The following is a 23,263-nucleotide window of genomic DNA, read 5'->3' on the forward strand; positions in this document are numbered from 1 at the left end:
TTATTCCTAAGCATTTATGTGTTGGAACAGCAAGGCTGAGACTGAGGCATAAAGATTAAATTGATCAAAACATCACCACAATAATAATCCAATGACGCTTCCTATGTGTTGAATGCCCCCTGACCCCCGCTCTGAAGTGCTGTGGCTAAACAGCTGAAATAGGCTGTCTAGACACAAGTGCAGAGCAGCCGGAGCACGGAGGAGATGATCCCCTCTGCGCTCTGCCCCCTCTGCATTGAATAGTTGGTTGCCTCTGAGTTCAGAGGTGGACACCTATCCCCATAGGATTGCTCCTTTATTTTCTTAAATGATGAAGGATGATCCAAGAAATGAGCCAACTCTCCATTCCTCAGTAGTTGCATTCACTGTATAATACCTAATTTAACAGAGCATTGCAAACAACCTCTTCAATATCCACCTGTGTTGAAGCTACAGAGAGAGAGAGAGAGAGAGAGAGAGAATGCATGCATTGTTTTAATATTTATACTTTTGTTCTATACAAATTCATTAATTGGACAAATACTCCTAAAACTCATCTGTAATTACCAGCTAAATGCAGGACGAAATGTATTAGCGGTATATAATTTATTGGGGAGGAGAGGTAGAGGAGTATCAGGAATAAACACTACATATTTGGAACAACTTAACTAGACCTGTAAAGTTCACAGATTCAGAAGCTCTTCCAGCATAAAACAGCTAAAATTCCAAGGTCACTGGGAATATTCCTGGGGTATTCTGACATGGCTTATCTTTTCTCACATGCTTTTTTTTTTTCTTTGCAAAGAATAGCCACTTGCAGAGAATGGAAGCCTTAGGCAGGCCTTGTGCCATCCCTTATTCAAGTTCTTTTATACTCCTCTTTTTAAAGAAGCTGTCAAGTTCTTTTCTGGTGCTGACAGGGAAGGCCAAATCTGCAATACAGGAAGAGAGGCAAAAGAGAGAGAGAGAAACTTTTTGTGTTGATGTTTTACTAAGTGAGCTAAGGAGAATTTTAGAATCATGTAATTTACTCTGGAGGCATTTACTGTACATAGCCATAGTGATGGTAATTTCTTTCATTGTTGATGTGAAAAGATAACCATCAATCAGTTGTCAATTGGTCAATTGCAGCAGTGATGAAAAGAAACTGGTAGGAACAATCACTTTCAGTGGCTACCTAGACTATTTGGGGTTTGGAGGAAAATATGGGAACTGGATTAAGTAAAAGCAGGATGAGCCTCAGAGGCTAGCAGTATTAAAGAGTAGAGGATTAAAATGCAAGACAAACTATTTTCTTGAACTTCAGAGAGCTGTGAGAATGATTCAAAACACAGTAAATGGACAACACTCTTCAAGTGAGAGAGACAAATAAACACAAACCAGTTGTGAACTGGAGCCATTTGTTTGCAAAAGTGAAGAATCTGAATGTAAAATATAGCCACATGTTCCATAAGCTTAAGAAGAAGCTAAGCTGCACATGCCATCAATCCTAAAAGAATGCAGAGCTTGCTCTAGAGAGTTCCTATTTATGTGTGAGTGGCCCTCGCTACAGCTGCAAGTAGAAATAACAGAACACCTGAAAACACAGATGGGCCACACTTGGGTGCATTAAGGCTGCAATCCTATATGCACTTACCTAGGAGTAAGCCTCATGGAACTCAGTGGGACTTACTTTTGAGTAGGTGTGTACAGAGTTGCACTGTGAGGCTATCTGATGTTAGTGTACTCACAGAAAGAATAATCGTCCTGTGTTTCAAATACGCAGCTTTCTGTAGTGAACACATAAAATGAGACAACAAGTGAGCATTTGGTTACCCCCATCTATCATCTATCTATCCATTTAGATTCCATAGGCAAAATGTTCATTTTTATCTTGCTTGGGTTACTTTTTCTTCTTCTGGTTTAGGCATTATAACCCTCCCTGATTTGTAGGGTTCTTAATTTTCCTGTTATTGAATTTCATTTTGCTGTGGTAGGTTAAAAAAAGGATTACAGGCCCACCAGAAGGAAGAGATAGCATCACTTTGTAATCCAGCCCATGGTTTCCTAGATACCGTATTGTCTCTTCTGTTCCGCTATGTGAAAAATGTTGAATATCAACAATGGGTTTCAGTGCTGTATTGTTGAGTTTTGTATGAACTAATCTGGGGGGGGGGGGGAGAGACTACAGCTTTGGACAAAAGTCTATAGCCAGAGCATTCGTAATTCCCCATGCACAAGAGCTGACTCTGTCTCTGAGAAGACATTTTACTCCTTTGCTTTCTTATTTCTTAGAGTTTTCTAGTCCTGCTCTCAGGTGCTTGCTACCTATTAGAATGTCACCTGTCCGGGGCACTGTACTTGAGAAAATTCGGCAAGCTGTCAGCTGGTGTAGGTCTCATAAAGAGTAAAGACAGCTCTGTTCAGGGTTTGAAAGGTAAGCTTTTGCTTAACTCCTCTGCTGCCTTTGCTAATGGGATGCCAAGTTGATTGGCCTAGCTGTGAAACTTTGCATTCTCTCTCTGGCTTGTGAGCTAGTGTAGCAGCAATTTCAGTGTACCCCCAAAGACATCTGTGTAGAAGTGGGACATAGAATGGGAGTGGGGTGGGCATGATTGGGATGGAATGTGCCATACAAAAACGTAAAATGGCTGCTATATATATGAACTAATAGCCTCTGTATATTGTTAAGTGAATATGGAAGTACGGAGATGAGGCCTGACTTATGTCACATTTCCTTAAAAAAAAAAAAGCCGAACTACTATCCACCCTTTAAATGGAGAACTTGTTTTTGCCATGTGTAGATTGTGAAGTAAGGAACAGAGGTTTTGGTATATTGACAGCTGCTTGTGTGTGTGTTTGTCTGTGCCTGTTTGAAATTAAGTTGGCAGAGGATAACAAACAAGTTCTTTGGTCAATCATGCAGATGATTTCAAAATTTTGAAGAAATGCTTGTTGTTTCATTATTAAATGGTCATTTTTAACTATTTTATAGAACACTGCAATGCCAGGCATGGTTACTCAAAGTAAGCCCCACTGTGTTCAGTCGTGCTTACTCCCTAGTAAATGTATTTAGGATTGCAGTCTTAGAATTGACAATAAACAAGGCCATTTGTCAAGTTAGTAATAAGTTAGTGTAAGCCACATCACTGGCATTTGTACACTATTTTAGCACAGGGAGGATATGGGAATTCTGATCAATTAAAAGTCAGCTAGTACATAACATACATTGCAAATTATCTGTTTTTTTCCTATTTGAAATAATGATATGGTTTGAATATTTATATGCAGAATGCGTAGGGAGTGTGTCAAGTTTAGCTAAAGTACATTTCTATACCAGCAAATTGTTATCTCTATTCAAGGCAAAGGCACATTTCAAATTCTGTAACTTTAGAACTGCAAATGGGAAGGGAGTCAGTATGAGTATCTCCAGTTTCAGGCAAAACATAATACCAAAAAGCTCATCACCATAGCTTCATGCTGGCAACATGCAAGCATTCCTTGTTCTCACAAATGGTTCTTGCAGCGGGCATATGTTGGTCTGTAAGATCCTGTTCTTGTCTTATACAGCCTTGTTCTTTCAGCCCCCCCCCTCCCCCCTCCCCCCTCCCCTTTTACCCCAGGAATTAGAGGTGAGGGTAGATGATGGTTTCTTAACCCCTGTATTTAGTGCCAAGTAATGATGTGCTCCCTGTGAAACCATCTCTGACCCTCTGCTTGGAGTGGTGAGTTTGAGTTTTTCCCCTTCCTTACCCATCATTGTCAGTCAATTATAGGATGGAACTGAACCAGAAAATCTAGTACAGTCTGGCAATTAGTACAAAGGGTTTCCAATCTAGTGTAAAGACAGAGATGCAAGAGCCCCAGCAGCTAGAGAAATAGTTTTGATTGGCCGTGGACATTGCCTTTTAGTGCTGCTTGGTTACATTCTAAAGATACTGCCCCCTACCCTACAGGTCTTCTCCTTAAAGTACTACATTATGGGCCTACTTTTGAGATGTCTTTTTTTAGTGGGCATTCTTCCCCCCCTTTTTACGCTTCTGCATCTCCCATTTTCAGACTGTCATTTTAACTCATCAAATAGACACATTTTGACTTGCACAACAAAGAGCCAAGTTATCAACATTCACAGAAACTGACATTTTTAATTCAGGCTTCATTATGTCTTTGATTCATGACAATGAACTACAAAGACATTTAAAGTTTTTTCCCTTTATTTTTCTTTCTTTTAAATTCAGCATTTGGGATGTTTGTCTTTCTTCCAGCACTCATATTTCCCTTTCTACCTTTATCCTATCGTAATATATAATTACCACTATCAAAACCATCCGCTATTATCCGCTGTGACTTTTGACCTTTGCTTTTCTCTCTCCAGCAGCCTCCCCCTCCTGCCTAAATAAATTGTACAGGAAATTTTAATTGGCTATATTAAAATTACAGAATATGAAGGGGCAATGGAATTTGCATCCCCAATATTTGCATTCTGAGAGTTTGAGAACATGTTGTAAGTTAGTACCATGAATTGTTTAATAAAGGTAAATATAAAACTATAATCCTGTAAAATCTAGGTTTGAAATGTAAGGAAGAAAGCTGAAGGCTGATAGGGCCATAGCACAGAGATATGTTTTCAGATAAAGCTATAGCATTTGTATCAGCTACCACAGCATTTGCAAGGAATAATTTTGACAAGTATAAAAGAAAGCTTTCAGTTTAGGTATCAATGTGTTCTGTATTTATGAGTTACTGGTGAATTAAATTTTCATACTGATATATTGAAAGAGCCTCAGAACATGTTGGATGTCAGCAATGTAAACAAATACTGAAAACAATACAGAACATGATTAAAATAGATTTTGGTATTCTAAAACACAAACACACGCGCCTTTGGCAGCCAACTTCACAGAGAAGTTGTGCATTCATCTATAAAAGTATCAAAGTTCTGTTGACATAGCAAGACATTTTGTGTGTGCATGAGCCATGTGTTTTCTGTTGTTTGGATTTGGTAACTATGTTTTGGAAAGTAGAACAGTTGTAAAATTGCTAAAAAGTAAAATGTGTCACAGAATATTAAGAATGTGCATGTGTCTAATAAGCATGTTTGTGGATGTTTTGTTTTTTGCTTGCTCGATTTTGCAGATCTGTCCGGTTGGGATCCTTGAAGAGGGCTTCAGACACATGATACCAAAATATTCCATTCAGTAGTTAGTTGCTTTTGCTTTATCAGTGCCTAGAATAATAATAGTGATGATGAGATTAAAGTACTGCCCAGTTCAATTGGTGTGTATTGTTTCCAGAATTAGAGGGCTGGAATATGCCTGGAGGGCATCTACTCCAACTTTGGTATCTTCAGGATCATTTATAGATTATTTCAAATAGATTAGGCTGTATTATAGAACAGTATAACCAATAATAATCCAGATTATTGTATGTTTCTGGAAGGACCAAAGTGTTATTCCTGGAAGAAATGAACCAATATAGTATAAAAAACACTTCTGCCACTCAGTTTCTTTCTCATGCAAGAACTTCCAATTTGTACCTCAAACATAACCTGTCACCAATGGTTTCATTTGCCCTCTGGTTTTGACTCCTGTAAAGGGGAGTGCTAACAAGAATTACCTCTGATTATTATAAGTGATGATAAAGCAGAGGGATTGCAACAGAGTTATTCTGGTACCAAAGCTTTCCACAGGTGGCAAATAGTGTGTCCAGTGTAAGCTAGCTGTGTGTAGTCCTACCTAATATGCAGTCATGGGTCAACAGCTGCAGTTCCTGAAAGGTGTGTTGGAATGAGTTGGATGGCACTGCTATCTTCAAGGAGTATCTTCATAATATTATATTGGCACTCTGTCATTGCGAGTGCTGGCTGCTATAAGTAAACCTGCATTGTGAGTTAATGTCAGCAGAAATAAAAGCTGAAGGTGTACACCTTCACAGAAACATTGAAATGAGATCCCATCAGGTAGATGCCCACAGATTACCCATGCATCTTCCATCAGACCCTTGCAAGTAAGTCTGCTTTACATGAAAGCTGCCCTTTCTCTGGATTTAACCAGGAGGTCATACTTCCCAAACTTTTGCAGCAGACCACTGAGAGGAAACATCAACCTTGATTTCACTAACATCAAATCCAATTAACCTAGAGAAACACAGACAAGACAGAGGAACTGTTGGTCATTTATTCATCTTTCCAGCAAGATGATGTCAAGGCAGATGGATTTGCATGTCCTGTAAAGGATTAGGTTCACAACACAGGGATGCACATTGATCCAGCTCTGTAACTAAAGGCCCAAATGGCTTCAGTGGCATAACATTCCTTTCACCAGCTATGGACCCTCCTATTAGAGAAAGCCTGGCTATAGTTATCCATGCTGTGGTAATCTCCAGGTTAGATTACTGCAAGGTGTTGTATGTGGTGCTGCCTTTGAAGACTGCTTGGAAACTGCAGTTAGTTCAAAACACAGACAATAGGCTGCTAACTGGAGCCAGGCATTGGCAACACATTTTGCCACTGTCCACTAGCTTCCATTCCATTTCCGGGGACAACTCAAAGTGTTGGTGCTTACTGTTAAAACCTTTTGTAAAACCTCGTACTTGTGGGAATGTCTTTTCCTTTATCAGTCTGCCCATGCACTGAGATCATCTTTGGAGGTCCTTCGGCAGGTGCCCCAGCCATCTGACATGGATGGCCGCTAGAAAGAGTGCCTTCTCAGTTGTAGCACATAGGGATGTTAGAGAAATCCACTGCAGATTCAAATGAGGCCAGATTCTTTGGAATCCAGCCTCAGGAATCCGTGGTGGATCGGCCCCACTTACCTCCTCTCCTGGAGGATTCCACGCAGGACAGCAGGGCTGCTTGTTGCACTGGGAGCCCTTTGCCTCCACGCCAATCGCCATTTTTTTTTTAAAGTCAATCAGCGGGATGTGCCCATAGGCTTATATGCAAAATAGAGCCGTATATCTTGTGTATAAGCCTATGGACACATAGGCTTATATGCAAGATTCACGGCTCTATTTTGCATATAAGCCTATGGGGACATCCCGCTGATTCCCCCCCCCTTTTTTTAAAATGGTGATCGGTGTGGAGGCAAAGGGCTCCAGTTGATTCAGGTAAGCAGCCCTTGGCTCTGTGGAATCCTCATGGAGTGGAGCTGCTCCGTGAGGATTCTGGGGCGGAGGAATGGATCCCCCCCCACAGATTCCCCACTGGAACAGACAGTGGGGAATCCATACATCCCTAGTAGCACTTCACTTGTTAAACGCTCTTCCCAGAGAGGCTTGCCTGCAGCTAAGCTGATGTATCTTATAGGCCAGGCAAATGAGTTTTGGTTTTTCCAGGCTTTTAATCCCTGATTAATTTTATTTCTGCTAGGAGTGTATTTAATACTGACCTTTAGAATTTTATTTCTACTAGGGTTGTATTTAGTACTGCCCTTTAGTATTGTCAACTGTTTTATTGATTAATGTTTGTTTACTGTTTTATGACCTATTGTAAACGGCCCTGGAAACTATGAATTGAAGGGCCATATAAAATGCTATCAATCAATCAATGAAATGCACACATACAACCATTGTTTTATAAAGATAGTTAACTACAAGCACCCAAACCAGTGGTGATAATCTTACTACTCTGGCCTCACATATGCCACCAAATGCCACTCATGGTAACAAAGCAGCCTTGGTAGGGGTTTTTCCCCCCTTCAGTGGTCCAGGGAAGTGAATTTTCCAGCTTATACCATCCCATGCTTGGAACTGCAACTCTTAAAGTGCAATCTTATGGATGTCTACTTAGAAGTAAGTCCCACTTAGTTCAATAGGACTGATTCCCAGGCAAGTGTGTGTAGGACTGTAGCCTTAAGGTGCAATCCTATGCATGTTTAGACAGAGAAAAAGCCTACAACTCCCAGCATTCCCCAGATGAACTACCATTCATTCAGCAAAAGAAAACACAGAACTCCTCCCCTGCAACAGGTATCTCCAGATTCATGAAGTAAAATATTCTAGCTCAAATCTGCTCTTGCTGTCTTGCATTGTATGCCCAAGTCTACTTATTTTAACTAATAACTTAGGATATCAGAAGCATAAACAGATATTTTGTTTGCTGTGAAATTATGCTCAGAGACACTTATAGGGACACTTTGTACAAATACAACTATCGCTTACTCTATGGTCACTGCTTAAAAAATACTTTGATTACTGTGGCTGTGTGGAGAGCCAGGCTGTAGAGCAGGGATGGGGAACTTCCTTACCATGGGCTGGATTCAACCTGTGAGGCCTTGTCACATGCACTGCCCCCTCCCTCAGGGGAAATATGTCACTTTCTACCATTTTCATCCCAAAGGAACAATGTGACCGCCTAAATGCAGCAACTATAGACTTTTATCAATCCTTGTTACATCACAGGATCGCTCACATCAGTAGTTGCAAAATCAGACTCACTTCTTAGGGATTGCAGTAAGCTGCTGCAGGATACAATTGAAGGCCCCCAGAACAGTACTGGTAAGTGGCTGCAGGACCAGGATGGATGCTGCCATGGTGATATGGTAAGTATTCGCAGGAGCAATATAGGTGCTCCCAGAGTGAGGTAAGTAGCTGCACAGCCAAGATGGACACACATAGCCCAGTACAGGCAAGTATCAGCAGGATAGGGATGAAGGCCCACAGTGCAGGTAAATAGCTACAGGACTAGGGTGATTGCTGGGAAGCATTAATGGTAAATCGTTGCAGGATCAGAGAGAATGCTTGCATAGCGAGGCTAGCCATACATAGCCTGTACTACTTGCAAAGTCATGATGATCGCATACTGCGTTTGCTATAGAATTAAGCAAGTCTTTTCTTGTGCCTGTGTCTTTCTGCTTTCCTGACTGCTGCTCACTCTCTCCTATATTTCCTAGCAGCCACTCCTCTGCTTCAGCTTTTTGGCCTACTAATGAGCCTGCTGTTCTTGTCCCTTTTCTGCTACCCCTTTTTGTCCCTTCTAGTCTTTGTTCCTTGCCTGGTGCTTCTTCCAGCCACTCTTCCTGAGCCTCTTTGCTCTTGCTTTGTCTTCTCTCCTTGTGCTTCTGGCATTCAGGCTTTTATCCTGTGCTCTTGCCGGACTCCTCCTTGTTCCTCAGAGTTCATGAGCCATTTAAAGAGATTCCCTTTCCTTCTGTTTAATCAGCCTTAGTTGCGTCTAGTTACTATTGCTGGGTAACCAGGGACATCTGGGGGATTGCATAGTGACCCCCAATGACTCCTCACAGGCCTCTGCATGTGACCCTTCAAGGTCCTGATGGATGCTTCCTTCCCAAAGCCCCACTCCTCGGGGGAGGGGGAGGGAAGCCAGCTTCTTTGGGGGCCACCACTTCAAAGTGCCTGGAGTTCTTGAAGAAGTAGGTCCCCATTTGCTGCTGCAGCGGTGATGAAGAAGGAGTTGCTCTGGTGTGTGTGTGGGGGGGGCGCTTGTCTGTGTGTATGAATGGTGTATGTCTGTAGCCCTGAGTTTACACAGGCATGAACACTGGGTCCACGTTCTGAATCCAGTGAAAACAGAAGTTGGATTCACAACTGGAATAGCATCTACAGCCCAAACTGGCCTAGTGGATAGGCCTGCTTCACATGCAACAGTAAGTCAGGTTTAAAAAACAACAACCCTGGGTTACCATGAGCAAGCCAACATTCTAGTGCACACAGCTTGATTGCTCCCACTTAGCTCCTCCTGCCAGCAGGAGTGGCTCAACAAGCCAGGGACACTCTGTCCCTGGCGTGTTATGTCCACTCCCAGAATTCTGGCTAGTCTCTCCCCTGACAAGCCAAAGTTGTAACCCTGAGTTTATACTTGGGTTACAACTCTGGCTTGTCAGGGGAAAGACAAGCCAGAGATTGAGGTTCAGATGAAACATTAACCAAGACAGAGACAGAGTGTCCCTGGCTTGTTTAGCATCTCCTGCTGGCAGGAGGAACCAATGGCAGGAGGAACCAAGTGGGAGCGATCGAGCTATGTGTACTAGCACACTGGCTCACTCATGCTAACTCATTGCTGTTGCAGGCAAACCAGGCCATAAAACAAGGAACTTGGGGGGCCTGGCTCATAATCCTGCAGAGCTATAAATTCCCTGAATATTTTGAGACAAGTCTCTGTCTTTTAGTTGATATTGTCAAGCAGAAAGGCAGTTAATAAATGATGTAAACAGAAAACCTATCTCTGTGAAGATGAAAGGATCATGGGGATATGAACAAAGTGCTAGGTAAGTGAATAATAATAATGATCCCAAACTATGTGGGTCATGTGAGAAAGGAACCGACATCACATTTAGCAGAGAATGAGAGATCTAGAGCAGCCTTCCCCAACCTGGTACCCTCCAGATGTTCTGGACTGACCATTTGCCATGCTGGCTGAGGCTGATGGGAGGTGTAGTCCAAAAACATCTGGAGGACACCAGATTGGGAAAGCTGAACTAGGTCTTGCACAATGCCCATTCCTCTGACCACTCCAGTAGAGTGATATCATTCTGGTGTCCGCTGCATTTGTTAGCTTTAATGTCCTATGTCATTGGACCATTGATCTTGTTCGTTATTAATTGTTACAGTATAATTATAAAAGACTAAAACAATCAACTAAATAATGTTTACAAGGATATATCAGATTGATGAGAAAAGAGGAACACTGTTGACATTATATTGTTCCTTCTAGTATCTTTATATAAATAAATGTTTTTATTAATTTATCTTGTAGTTGTCATCCTCCTCTTATCCTGATATAGATAGATGAAACTGGTAAGTTTCAGCATTATTGCCACATTCCAGATTCTTTAATACCATGCTATGTCATTGATTTTTATTTATATGGAGCTAGCTACCATATGTACTGTACTTCGACATTATGCTCTTTAAGATTAAATGAAGTTTATTAAGAATTGATTTCCATAACCATGTACAGTTTGGTATGTCCTTGTCCCATTTTAACTGAAACATCTATTTATTAAGAACGTGTGTATCCACTCCTAGAACTCCTATAAAAAGCTCCAGGCAGCCCCATCATTTATTTTATACAATTATCCATTTAGATTTCTTCCACCTTTCCCCTTCTGACTTGCTTGTTTATTTGGTTTCATTTTCCAGCTTATTCTGTTCAGCGTATACAGTTCTTGTATACAATTCCCCTAAAGTCTACCCTTTTTGAGAAAAGTGTTATTATCCCATTATGATTCTCACTGGCAAAAGGACTGCAGAAGAGAAATTTTTATGAGCTTTGATTATCCTGTTGGGAAAGGTTGTTCGTGAAATGGGACTTAAATCATTTAGCCTTAAGGGATGGTAGGGTGCATTCACACCTTACCTTAATAATGTAATAATTGCAGTTGTCACTTAATATTGTCAGTGATGGGTTCCCCCCACCACCTGGATCATATCCCAGCAGAGTCATATTTTCTCTAGGAGCCTTGAAAGATGAAGCAGCATGTGTGGCTTTTGAGGTAAAAGCCTGATACGAACTTCTGTGCATTTCTGCAAATTTTTTGCTGCTGTAGAAAATCATCTCACTTTGAGGACTGGCAGATCTGAATGAAAAAGAATGAGCTCACATATTCCACCTGCAAGAATCTTGTCGTAGATCCCAGAGAGTGTTGCATCTTAACACCTATCAGTTCAAGTTCTCTTTACCTCATGACCATAGCTAGCAATCCTGCAAGTTCAGGTTATGAAATGATAGCTATAATAAATTACCAAGTGAACAATATAAAGTGTGAACTCGTCATAACTTACTGAGAGGCTTGACACATTGCTTCATGGGACGTGTAGTCTTAAACTGGGGGTGCTTCCAAATGGAAGGCTCCTAGCAGTACCAATCTACAGCAATTCAGTATTTTTTTCTTGAACGGATTTTCTGCAGTAAAAAAAAGATGGAAGAAGCAGTGGGTAGGTTACAAGTGGAAAATGACAACGTCTGGATCCCCTGTCAAACTGGGTGCTTTCTGGGTGAGCATAACCTTGCTGGCATGTGAAATGAGCGCAATTGTACGGTAGTTTGAACACTCTTTGGCACTGTCCTTCTTTGGAATTGGAATGTAAACTGACCTTTTCCAGTCTTGTGGCCACTGTTGAGTGTTCCAAATTTGTTGGCATACTGAGTGCAGCACTTTAACAGCATCATCTTTTAGGATTTTAAATAGCTCGGCTGGAATACTGTCATCTCCGCTAGCTTTGTTGTTAGTAATGCTTCCTAAGGCCCACTTGACTTCACTCTCTAGGATGTCTGGCTCAAATTCAGTGACCACACTATCATGGCTATCAGGGACATTAAGATCTTTCCTGTATAGTTCTTCTGTGTATTATTTCCACCTCTTCTTAATCTCATCTGCTTCTGTTAGGTCCCTGCCTTCTTTGTCCTTTATCTTGCCCATCTTTGCACAAAACGTTCCCTTGAGATCTCCGATTTTCTTGAAAAGATCTCTAGTCTTTCCCATTCTATTGTTTTCCTCGATTTCTTTGCATTGTTCATTTAAGAAGGCCTTCTTGTCTCTCCTTGCTATTCTCTGGAACTCTGCATTCAGTTGGATATATCTTCCCCTTTCTCCCTTGCTTTTCGCTTCCCTTCTTTCGTGAGCTACTTGTAAAGCCTCATCAGACAGCCACTTTGCTTTCTTGCATTTCTTTTTCTTTGGGATGGATTGAGTTGCTGCCTCCTGAACAATGTTATGGACCTCCGTCCATAGTTCCTCAGGCACTCTGTCTATCAGGTCTAATCCCTGAAATCTATTCCTCACCTCCACTGTATATTCATAAGGGATATGATTGAGGTCATACCTGAATGGTTTAGTGGTTTTCCCTATGTCCATGTGGAGAGTCGCCTCTTGTGCTGTTGGAAAAGAGTGTTTGCTATAATCAGCGTGTTCTCTTGGCAAAACTCTATTAGCCTTTGTCTTGCTTCATTTTGTACACCAAAGCCATGCTTGCCTGTTATTCCGGTGATTTCTTGACTTCCTACTTTAGCATTCCAATCCCCTATGATGAAGAGGACATCTTTTTTTGGTGTTGGTTCTAGAAGGTGTTGTAGGTCTTCACAGAACCGATCAACCTCAGCTTCTTCAGCATCAGTGGTTGGGTCATAGACTTGAATTACTGTGATGTTGCATGGTTTGCCTTGGATTCGTACTGAGATCAGTATATCATTTTTGAGATTGTACCCCAGTACTGCTTTTCCCACCCTTTTGTTGACTCTGAGTGCTACTCCATTTCTTCTAAGGGATTCTTGCCCATAGTAGTAGATATAATGGTCACCTGAATTAAATTTGCCCATACTTGTCCATTTTAGTTCGCTGATTCCCAAGATGTCAATGTTCAATCTTGCCATCTCATGTTTGACCACCTCCAGCTTACCTTGAGTAATTGATCTTACATTCCAGGTTCCTAAACAATATTGTTCTTTACAGCATCTGACTTTCTTTTCACCACCAGACACATCCACAGTTGAGTGTCCTTTCGGCTTTGGCCCAGCCGCTTCACTCTTTCTGGCGCTACTCGGAAATGCCCTCTGCTCTTCCCCAGTAGTATATTGGACACCTTCCGACCTGAGGGGCTCATCTTCCGACATCATCTGTTTTAGCCTTGTGATACATTCCATGGGGTTTTCTTGGCAAGAATCCTGGAGTGGGTTGCCATTTCCTTCTCCAGTGGACCACATTTTGTCAGAACTCTCCACCATGACCTGTCCGTCTTGGGTGGCCCTGCACGGCATAGCTTATGGCTTCACTGAGTTACGCAAGCCCCTTTGCCACAACAAGGCAGTGATCCATGAGGGGGCCTGTGGCCATGCTGGCTGGCAATAATGGAAGTTGCATATCATATTCTCCATCCTGTCCACATGGTTTATCTGCTTTGGGAGAATGAAAATTTTACTTGCAGTTTCTGCCTCCTTAGGGCGGATGGGGTGCTAAGACTTGTGAGCCTTAGCTCACTATTTCCCTGCTTTTTGGTGCTTGGTTGAAAACTGTGTAGCCCTTTTTTGTAAAGCGTAGGTTTTTGGTTTATTGAATTTCATGGCATTGTGTAATGGACAAATTGGTATTATACAGTTGACAGCCAAGACAGTGCCAGCCAGGATATTACACCATGTCAACTTATTATTATTATTATTATTATTATTATTATTATTATACCCCACCTTTTTCCCCAATACTGGGACATAAGGTGGCTTACAAACATTAAAACTTATACAATTAAAACATATAAAAATATACAAAAGTTAAAATATAATTAAACAATACAATTAAAATTATATTAAAACATTAAAACAGCATTTTAGCAGCTTACCCCCAGGTTCCAACTATTTCCCAAAGACCTGCTGGAACAAGAATGTTTTAGCCTGCCTCCGGAAACACATCAAAGAGGGAGCCATCCTAGCCTCCCTGAGAAGGGTGTTCCACAGCTGTGGGGCAGCCACTGAGAAGGCCCTCTCCCGGGTTCCCACCAAACGTGCCTTTGACAGTGGTGGGACTGAGAGAATGGCCTCCCCAGAAGATCTCAGGACACAGGCAGGTTCATAAGGGAGGATACGGTCTTTCAGATAACCTCGACCGGAGCTGTATAGGGCTTTATAGGTCATAGCCAGCACTTTGAATTGTGCCCAGAAACAGGCTGGAAGCCAGTGAAGCTGTTTTAACAAGGGAGTTGTATGCTCCCTGTAACCAGCCCCAGTCAATAGTCTGGCAGCAGCTAATATAAAATCAAAGCCAGGGTTATGAGTTCAAACCCATTTCTAAATAAATGAGCCCCAAAAATTATGCTCTCTTTGACTTACAGCATGATGATACTCATTTGAACTTTACAGTAGCCAGTGTCCAAATGAGATAAAAGCATTTAAAGAATGTATCATGAGAAAGAACCATTTTGCCTTTTGTAACTGTTTGGAGACTGCTTGAATGATGGTTATACTGGAATTAAGAAACCCTGGTTAATCTGCTTGGTTCTATGGAATGTGCCACCTTTAGGTTCACAACATTTTATCCTCACAATGACCCTCTGAGGAGGTTAGGCTGAGAATCTATGAGTCACTTTTGACAGAGGGAGGGGTTTTTTTGCTTTTTGCTTTAACCTGTTCTTTCTCCCTCAGGCATAAACCACTCTTCCTGAAATTTTCAGAGTACGTAAAACCAACACCTCCTTCTGGCACCTGTACATTTCAGGAAGATTGGTCAAACTGTTCCAATTTTATGAAGGTTAGAACAACCCCCCATCACCTCTTATAAGGATAGAATGCTTGTTTTACTGGCCTTAACTATAGCTGCAACAATGGCGGCTGGTATAATCTAACCCCTGTACTCTTCAGTACAACTTAAGGAGTCCTCCCAGCTTTTATCAAGTTCTGTTTGGCGGCTATTTGGCGAGCTGGTGGCGGGGTTTTATCTGTTGGGAAGTCAGAGTGCAAAGATAGTCCACCTCATGGATCAGTATCCCAGCAGAAGCGGGGGGCTCCCCACCTTTCTCAGCAGAGAGCGCCCACACCAACCCGCCAAGCAGTGTCGTTTTCTCTTTCTCCTGAGCCACTGATAATATGAGGTAAACGGCAATTCCCCCACCCCTCTCAACATTCTAAATGAGCTGCGATGGGGGCGGGAGAGAGATCACACTACCGAGCATGCTTGTCCGTATGGTTAGTCCCATTGACTATCATTACATGTTAAAAAAAAAAAAAAAAGCTTATTCTAAAGACTAAATTAAACGGAACTTGGAAAAAATAGTTTCCCACCAACTCTAATACAAGAAGAATACAAATCCTTCATTGTTTCTGGTTAAAATTTTCTGGTGTCTTCAGGAAGTGTGACTACAGAACAGTCACCAACACTTTTGACAGAGGGACGGTTTTGTGTGTTTTTTTACTTTTTTACTTTAAACTATTTTCTCTCCCTCAGAATTTCACCAGTCATCCTGAAATTTTCAGGGTATTGATAATCAACACTTTTTTTCTGGCACCTGAAATTTTCAGAAAGATTAGTCCAATTTTGATTTTATAAAGGTTAGAATGACCCTTCCTCTGATCATTGTTTAAGAGGGTGAAATCAAATGCTAAATTTACTGATGGGCCTTAACGTTACCATCACTGCTGTGATGGTATTAATATGCAGAAGGCTTCTGGACGTATACTTCAGCAAGAGGAATAAGCTGCCTAGGAAGGTGATAGGGTCTGCTTCCCAGCACCTTTAAGGAAAAGATTGGACATCCACAGGACTGTTAGAAATGCTTTAGATGCAGAATATCCTGTCTTGGAATAAAAACTGGATTAAATTACACTCCAAATTACAGTAGGTTTAATAATAAGCCTATTATAACATCTTCTCTTTTGGTTGCTAAATTCAGAAAATTGTTCTTGACTAACTATTGCCCTAGAACAGGAATAGGCAACCTTTTGGGGTCCATGGGCTTATTTGGAGGTGTTGGGGGGGTGTCCCAGGGAGACAGCTATAATTTTAGTCATTTTTCAGGATTTCCTCTTCTCCTGTCCCCCCTCCTCCCCCTGTGGGGAGGAGGATTTCTTTCCTCCTCCCCACAGCATAGGATTTCCTTTCCCCCCACAGCTGCCTCTTCTCCTGTCAACTTATTTCTGCCCCCTTGCCTGCCACGTCTGCTGCCACCCCTCCTCACCCGCTGGCCTCTCACCCAAACATCCACTTGCTGCTCACTTCTTCCTCCCCCAGCTGCTTGCGCTGCCACTGTCCCACTTGCCAGCCACTTCTGCAGCCACCCCCACACCTGCCACTGCCACCATCTCCCCCCCCCGCCATGCATATGTGCCCGCTCTCTCACTTGCTCACTTTTGCCTGTGCCTTCCTCACCTGTCCACCTGCTGGCTTCTTCCTCTCTTCCACTTGCTGCTTCTTTCTACTGCTGAATTCACCTCAGGAGTAAGGAAGAAGGAAATCTACCAACTTCCTCCTTCCTTGCTGTTGAGCTGAACATGGAGTAAGAAGAAACAGCATTAGAATCAGCAGTGGGGATGTGTGGGGAGGGAAAATGGGGGTCTTGGTGGGTATACCCAGGGTCCTGGCAGGCACCATGATGCCCATGGGTGAGGGGCATTGCTGAGCTCTGCCCTAGATCGTAGAGCAGGAAGAGTTCTTGGAGATCATATAGTTAACCCCTCTGCTCAGTGCAGGCTCTGCAATGCAGGATCCAACTACAGCATCCTTGACAGATGGCTGTCCTGCCTCTGCTTAATACCTCCCGTGGACGAGAATTCCCACCTCTTGAGGCAGTTGGTTCCACTGCTGAACAGCTCTCACCCTTAGGAAATTTCTCCTAGCGTTTAGCTGAAATTTGTTTCCCAATAATTCCCACCCTTTGGTTCTAGTTCTGCACTCTGAAGTAACAGAAAACCAGTCTGCTCCATCTTTTGCATGGCAGCCTTTCAGATTTTGAAGATTGCTTCCCTTAATGTTCACTTTTCCAGACTAAACATACCCTGCTGTTTCAATTGTTCCCTGTAGGACTTGGTTTCCAGACCCCTCGCCATTCTGACTGACAACTGAAGCATGTCCAGAGAAGAACAATGTCCTTCTTAAAATGCGGTGTCCAAAACTGAACACCATAATCCAAATGTGGCCAGACTAATACTGAATAGAGCAGAATTATTATTTCCCATGACCTGTTAATGCAGCCTAAGATTGCATTAGCTTTTTTTAGCAGCCACATTGCATTGTTGGCTCATTCCATTTGTGATCCACTAACACACCTAAGTCCTTTTCACATGCATGCCTACCAAGCCAAATGCCCCATCCTATACTCAAAGCCTTTAAGTTGTTGTGCCTAAATGCAAGATTTTATATTTACCTCTGTTGAATTTCAACTTGTTACTTCCAACCAGTGCTGTAGCCTATCAAGATTCTTTTAAATCTTGATTCTGTCTTCTATGCTGTTGGCTATCCCTCCTAGCCTTGTGTTACCTTCAGATTTGATAATTAACCTCTCTGCACCCTCATCCAGGTCATTTATAAAAGTGCTGAATATCACAGGGTCTAGGTCAGAGCCCTGCAGCACTCTACTTGAGACCTCCCTCCAGATTGACTCAGAGCCATTGATGAGCACTCATTGAATACAGTTGCTCAAACAGCTATTAATCCACATAACAGTAGTAGCATCCAACCCACATTTTACCATCTTTTCAACAAGGTCATCATGGGAAACACTGTCAAATGTTTGCTGAAATCAAGACACACAATGTCAGTGGCATTCCCATACTCGATCAGACTAGTGACTCTGTTTAAAAAAGAGAGAGAGGGAGATTGGTTTGGCATGACTTATTTCTGAGAAACCTAGTATGGCTCCTAGTAAACAATGCATAATTGTCTAGATGTTCACAGGCTGACCATTTAATCTGCTCTGAAATAACACCTGCAAGCTCTTTCAGAACCTGGCATGTAATCCATCTGGCCACGGAGACTTGGACTCATTTAAAGTAGCTAGGTGTTCTCTAATCATCTCCTTACCTGTCATGGGCTGGAAGTCTTTCCTTATATCATTTGTTCTACTTGCCCTAGATGCATCTGTAACAATGAAGAAAATTACCAAAGAACTAGTGAACTTAAGAATTTACCTCCTTTACAGAGGATATCCTCTACATATCATTGACTATGATGATCACTGATCAACAAAGCAACCATCGTTTCAAAAGAAAATCTTCTCCATGAAAGATATGTCAGGCAACAAAGAACAATGCATCCCATTTGTTGTAGATTTCCATCCAACATCTACCATTACCTGGCAATCAGGGAAAGCTGCCCATTGTTATCCAACTCTGAATATACTGCTAAAGCACTCAGCAAGCCTCCTGTTAGTCTTTCCACCAGCCTCCAAATCTATGCAGATTACTAGTGAGGGCTGTTCTCAAATCACTGATCAACAATCCTGGATCACATCCTTGTGAATCCAAGCACTGCATCACCTGTGTTTACCTTAGGGAGGCAGTTACCTTCAAGCGTACTGGCAGGACTTACTACATCAAACAAAGTATTGCCTGCAGGTCTTGCAATGTAATTTATATCACTGAATGCAGACACCCAGGATATCATATTCAGTACGAAGGTAAAACAATAACTGACCTATGAACCTATGATTTCAGAAACCACAAATCTGCAATCTTAATTAAAAACTTGGAACAACCAGTTGTGAAGCGCTTCAGAAAATCAGCCAATCTGATCTATCAGTTACTGCCACAGATATGCCATATGATCCAAGAACATTGGAAACAAGAGAAAACCTATGGATACATAGACCTAATACCTTAACATCACATGGTCTCAACCTGGAAGATAATACCTTACATCATTCATCCACAGCAAATGCCACACTTTGGAATATTCTGTCCTCTCTGTTCTATAACTGCCACCTTGGCTACAGGACCCTTTGGTTCATATCTGAGCAACTGAAGAAGGTGGAAGCCAAAATATTTTGCTTTAAGACATTAGTATTTGTGTTGTGTTAGTCACTCTAATAAATATGTTTTAAGGGATTAACTGCGTCCTTCTGGGATCCAGAACAAACTTGTTGAAACTGCTGTTTGATGCTTTAAAAGTCATATATGTATAGTGTACTTGTGTTTAAAAACACATTTGTCACATTCACACTATTCCATGTTCATGTTGGGTTGGATCCAAGAGGACTCTTGTGATGGTGTGCTAGGTCCACTGGTGGGGGTGGGCACATGGTCAGCCCTGCTGGCGGTGGCCATGATGTAGTGCTTCCACAGCCAAATGCCGAAATGAGCAGAAACACTCTCTTCGGGAAGGGGCAGATCATGCCCCTTCCGGAAACAAGTGTTTCCACTCATTTTGGCGCTTGGCCATGAAAGCACTACACTGTGGCTGCCAGCAACAAAGGCTGTGTGCGTGCCGCCACCAGCAGGCCTAGGGCACCAGTGCAAGGGTCCTATTGGATCCAACCCATGTTCTTAGGCATTTGCCTAAAGAGTATAGGGTATGAAGTGGTTCAAGTACCTGGGCAAATCACAGTTTGCATTCTTAGGGGACAATAAAGATGTGGAGCATAACATTGAGAAGTTGCCATGGGACTTTGACAAATAATAGCTCAAACATCATTTGACAAATGGAAGCAACTGGAGCCTCCTCCTTGCATGCATAGATGAGTGTATGTATGTCAGTGCATATAAAAGTAAGTTGAGCTAGTTTGAGCTATTGATTTGAAGGCAGCTATTGCAAAGAACTAGTAGCACTTACACTTTTATTTAATACTCTTGAATATTGTTGCAAATTATAAAATTTAATTAGCTATAAAACTGCCAGGATGAACAAACAGCATGCTATTGTCTTGATATCTTTCCTGAAATTAGTCTCTTAAAGCAAATTTGCCATATTAATCATCCAAAAATATTTTTGATCACTGAATTATTAGTACCACCCCCACCCCGCCGCCTGTTTTCAGGTATTCATTGCCATAGGTGATTGCCTCTTAATTACTACATGGGCGCTTTCTATTCACTCGTATTAATTCATGTTTTCTGGCACAGTCCCAAACGGCAGCCTTGCCCTATATCTTCTAATTACTTCTATAATTGAATTTGCCCACTTTTCCTAACCTATTTTTTTAAACTGACTGTGTTTGTTCATGGTTTATTGTGTCTTTTTTGTGTCAGCCCTCTGCAAGCAGAATGTACATTGATTCTTTCCTCGTTTCTCATTAATTTTCAAGAGCTCTGCTGTATGTCTGTTTTTTTCAGCCTGTCAGGCTTATTGCTAGACCAAAAACGAAAAACGAAAAGAAAAAAAAGGACTCATATTATTAAAGGTTAGGTAAAATAGACTGAAGTTAATTAATTCATTAGTAACTCTAAGCCAATTACTGAAGCCTCCTCTTATTTATATACTTGTTAACAAGACAGAAATGAGAAATATCCATTATAGCCATTTGTCCTTCAGAAGTTGGTCAACCCCCTCTAGAACTTATACATTTAGTTCCACTTTAAAAAAATTAAAAGCTTACCATTCAATTGCCAAATATATTGTGAACTGTTAAGAGTGCTTCCATGCATGACACTTAAAGAACCTTGAGCTTCTGTTCCATTCTAGCTAATTTTAGTTTTAAGCTCAAATTTCAGATATAAGGAATGCAGCAAACAAGGTAAGCATCACTTATTAAAACAGCCGTGCACTGCAATCTAATCCATGTTTACCCAGAAGCAAGTCCCACAGGTTCCAGATGGATTTATTCTCAGGTATGGTTGCATAAGATTTTAACATTAGAGATTGTCCATGTTTCATTTTTGAAGAAAAGGGCATAATGTATGTGCTCCATCTTATCAAAAGAAATCTTCACTATCGGAATTCAGAAGTACTTCCTGAAAAGGAATTCTTTTCAAGGTTGCCAACTGTTCTGAATGGGGAAAATTCTAATGTAGTGAATGTGCATGCATCCATTTCTTTAAAGTTTTGTTTTTCTAAAACCTACCACCAGGGCCAGAAATACTGGAAGAAGGATGACTGTTTTGGCAGTTGGCCTCTGTACACCACCACATTGAAGTTGAAAGGAAACACACCCAGATGGGAACGAAGTCAGGACTTTCAGCTGTAATTCAAGGGGTGTGACAAAAGTGTGGCACTAACCATTCAGGAAGGACAGCCAGTGGCATACACACACACCCATCGTTGGTGGCTCATAAGTAATGGAACAAACCAACATCATTTCAAACTTAAGGATCGCCTTTAATATCTGGATGGAAATCCTTTGCAGTCAATGACCGCCTGAAGTCTGGAACCCATGGACATGACCAAATGCTGAGTTTCCTCCCTTGAGATGCTTTGCCAGGCCTTTACTGCAGCTGCCTTCAGCTGCTGCTTGTTTGTGGGTCTTTTTGCCTTCAGTCTTGTCTTCAGTAAGTGAAAAGCATGCTCTGTTGGGTTGAGAGCAGGTGACTGACTTGGCCATTGAAGAACATCCCACTTCTTTGCCTTCAGAAACTCTTGGGTAGCTTTTGCTGTATGTTTTGGGTCATTATCCATCTGCAATATGAAGAAGCGTTCTATCAGTTTGGCAGCATTCAGCTGAATCTGAGCAGGAAGTACAGCCCTATACACTTCAGAATTCATCCTGCTACTTTTATCAGCAGTCAGGTCATCAGTAAACACCAGTGACCTGGTTCCATTGGCAGCCATACATGCCCATGCCATAACACTGCCTCCACCATGTTTGACAGATGATGTGGTGTGCTTTGGATCATGAGCTGTTCCTTTCCTTCTCCATACTTTTCTCTTCCCATCATTCAGGTACAAGTTAATCTTGGTTTCATCAGTCCAAAGAATCTTATTCCAGAACTGGGCAGGCTTTTTTTAGGTGTTTGCTGTCAAAGGCTAATCTGGCCTGTCCTTGAGCATTACCAGTGGTTTGCACCTTGTTGTGAAGCCTCTGTATTTACATTCATAAAGCCATCTCTTGACTGTAGATGTTGATAATGACATGCCTACCTCCTCAAGAGCATTCTTGACCTGGCTAGATGTTGTGAAAGGGTTCCTCTTCACCATGAGCAGCATTCTGCGGTCATCCACTTTAGTTGTCTTCCGTGGTCTTCCAGGCCTTTTGCTGTTGCTGAGCTTGCCAGTTAATTCCTTCTTTTCCAGGATGTTCCAAACTGTTGTGCTGGCCACTCCCAATGTTTTTGCTATCTCTCTGATGGGTTTATGTTGTTTCCTCAGCCTAATGATGGCCTCCTTCACTCGCATGGAGACCTCTTTGGACCTCATGTTGGGAGTTCCAGTGAACAGCTACCAAATGCAAATGTGGTAACACTCAATGGTAACACTAATGTAACACTCAGAACCACCGCCAGGCCTTTTATCTGCTTGATTGGTCATGGGGTGCCCAGGAAACAGGCCACACCTGGCCATGCAGGTGCTTCTCAGCCATTCATTCCATTACTTATGAGCCAACAATGATGGGTGTGTGTATGCCACTGGTTGTCCTTCCTGAATGGTTAGTGCCCCGCTTTTGTCAAACCCCTTGAATTACAGCTGAAAGTCCTGACTTCACTCCCATCTGGATGTGTTTCCTTTCAACTTCAATGTGGTGGTGTACAGAGGCCAACTGCCAAAACAGTTATCCTTGTTCCAGTATTTCTGCCCTGACTTTATATCCAGATGGACACAAAAATGGTAGTCTGACAGAGTAATCCTGTAGCCCCTAGGCAGCATCTGAGGGGCCATAGGATTCAGTGGATCTCCTCCTCTGAGTCCAGAGACAGTCCTCCCACCTCAAAAGGGGAGATCATAGAATCATAGAATAGCAGGGTTGGAAAGGGCCTATAAGACCATCGAGTCTAACCCACTGC

The 23,263-nt window shown here is 42.0% G+C and overlaps 1 protein-coding gene across 1 annotated transcript in view; it reads right to left on the bottom strand.

Moving 5' to 3' along the window:
• Positions 1–572: 572 nt before the first annotated feature.
• LOC146351583 (uncharacterized) overlaps positions 573–23,263 on the bottom strand; it is a 35,577-nt gene continuing 12,886 nt past the window's right edge. Inside the window, exons 2-4 of the mRNA XM_084845706.1 lie at positions 18,417–18,473; positions 1,710–1,748; positions 573–911 (exon numbers count right to left, since the gene is read on the bottom strand). Coding sequence (XP_084701832.1) covers positions 835–911; positions 1,710–1,748; positions 18,417–18,473 — 173 coding nt within the window. The 3' untranslated portion in view covers positions 573–834. The remainder of the gene's footprint in view (positions 912–1,709; positions 1,749–18,416; positions 18,474–23,263) is intronic.

The sequence above is a fragment of the Heloderma suspectum genome, chromosome 3 (assembly GCF_057233095.1).
Source record: "Heloderma suspectum isolate Gila_16-S chromosome 3, 16-S_ref, whole genome shotgun sequence".
NCBI classification, from domain to species: domain Eukaryota; kingdom Metazoa; phylum Chordata; class Lepidosauria; order Squamata; family Helodermatidae; genus Heloderma; species Heloderma suspectum.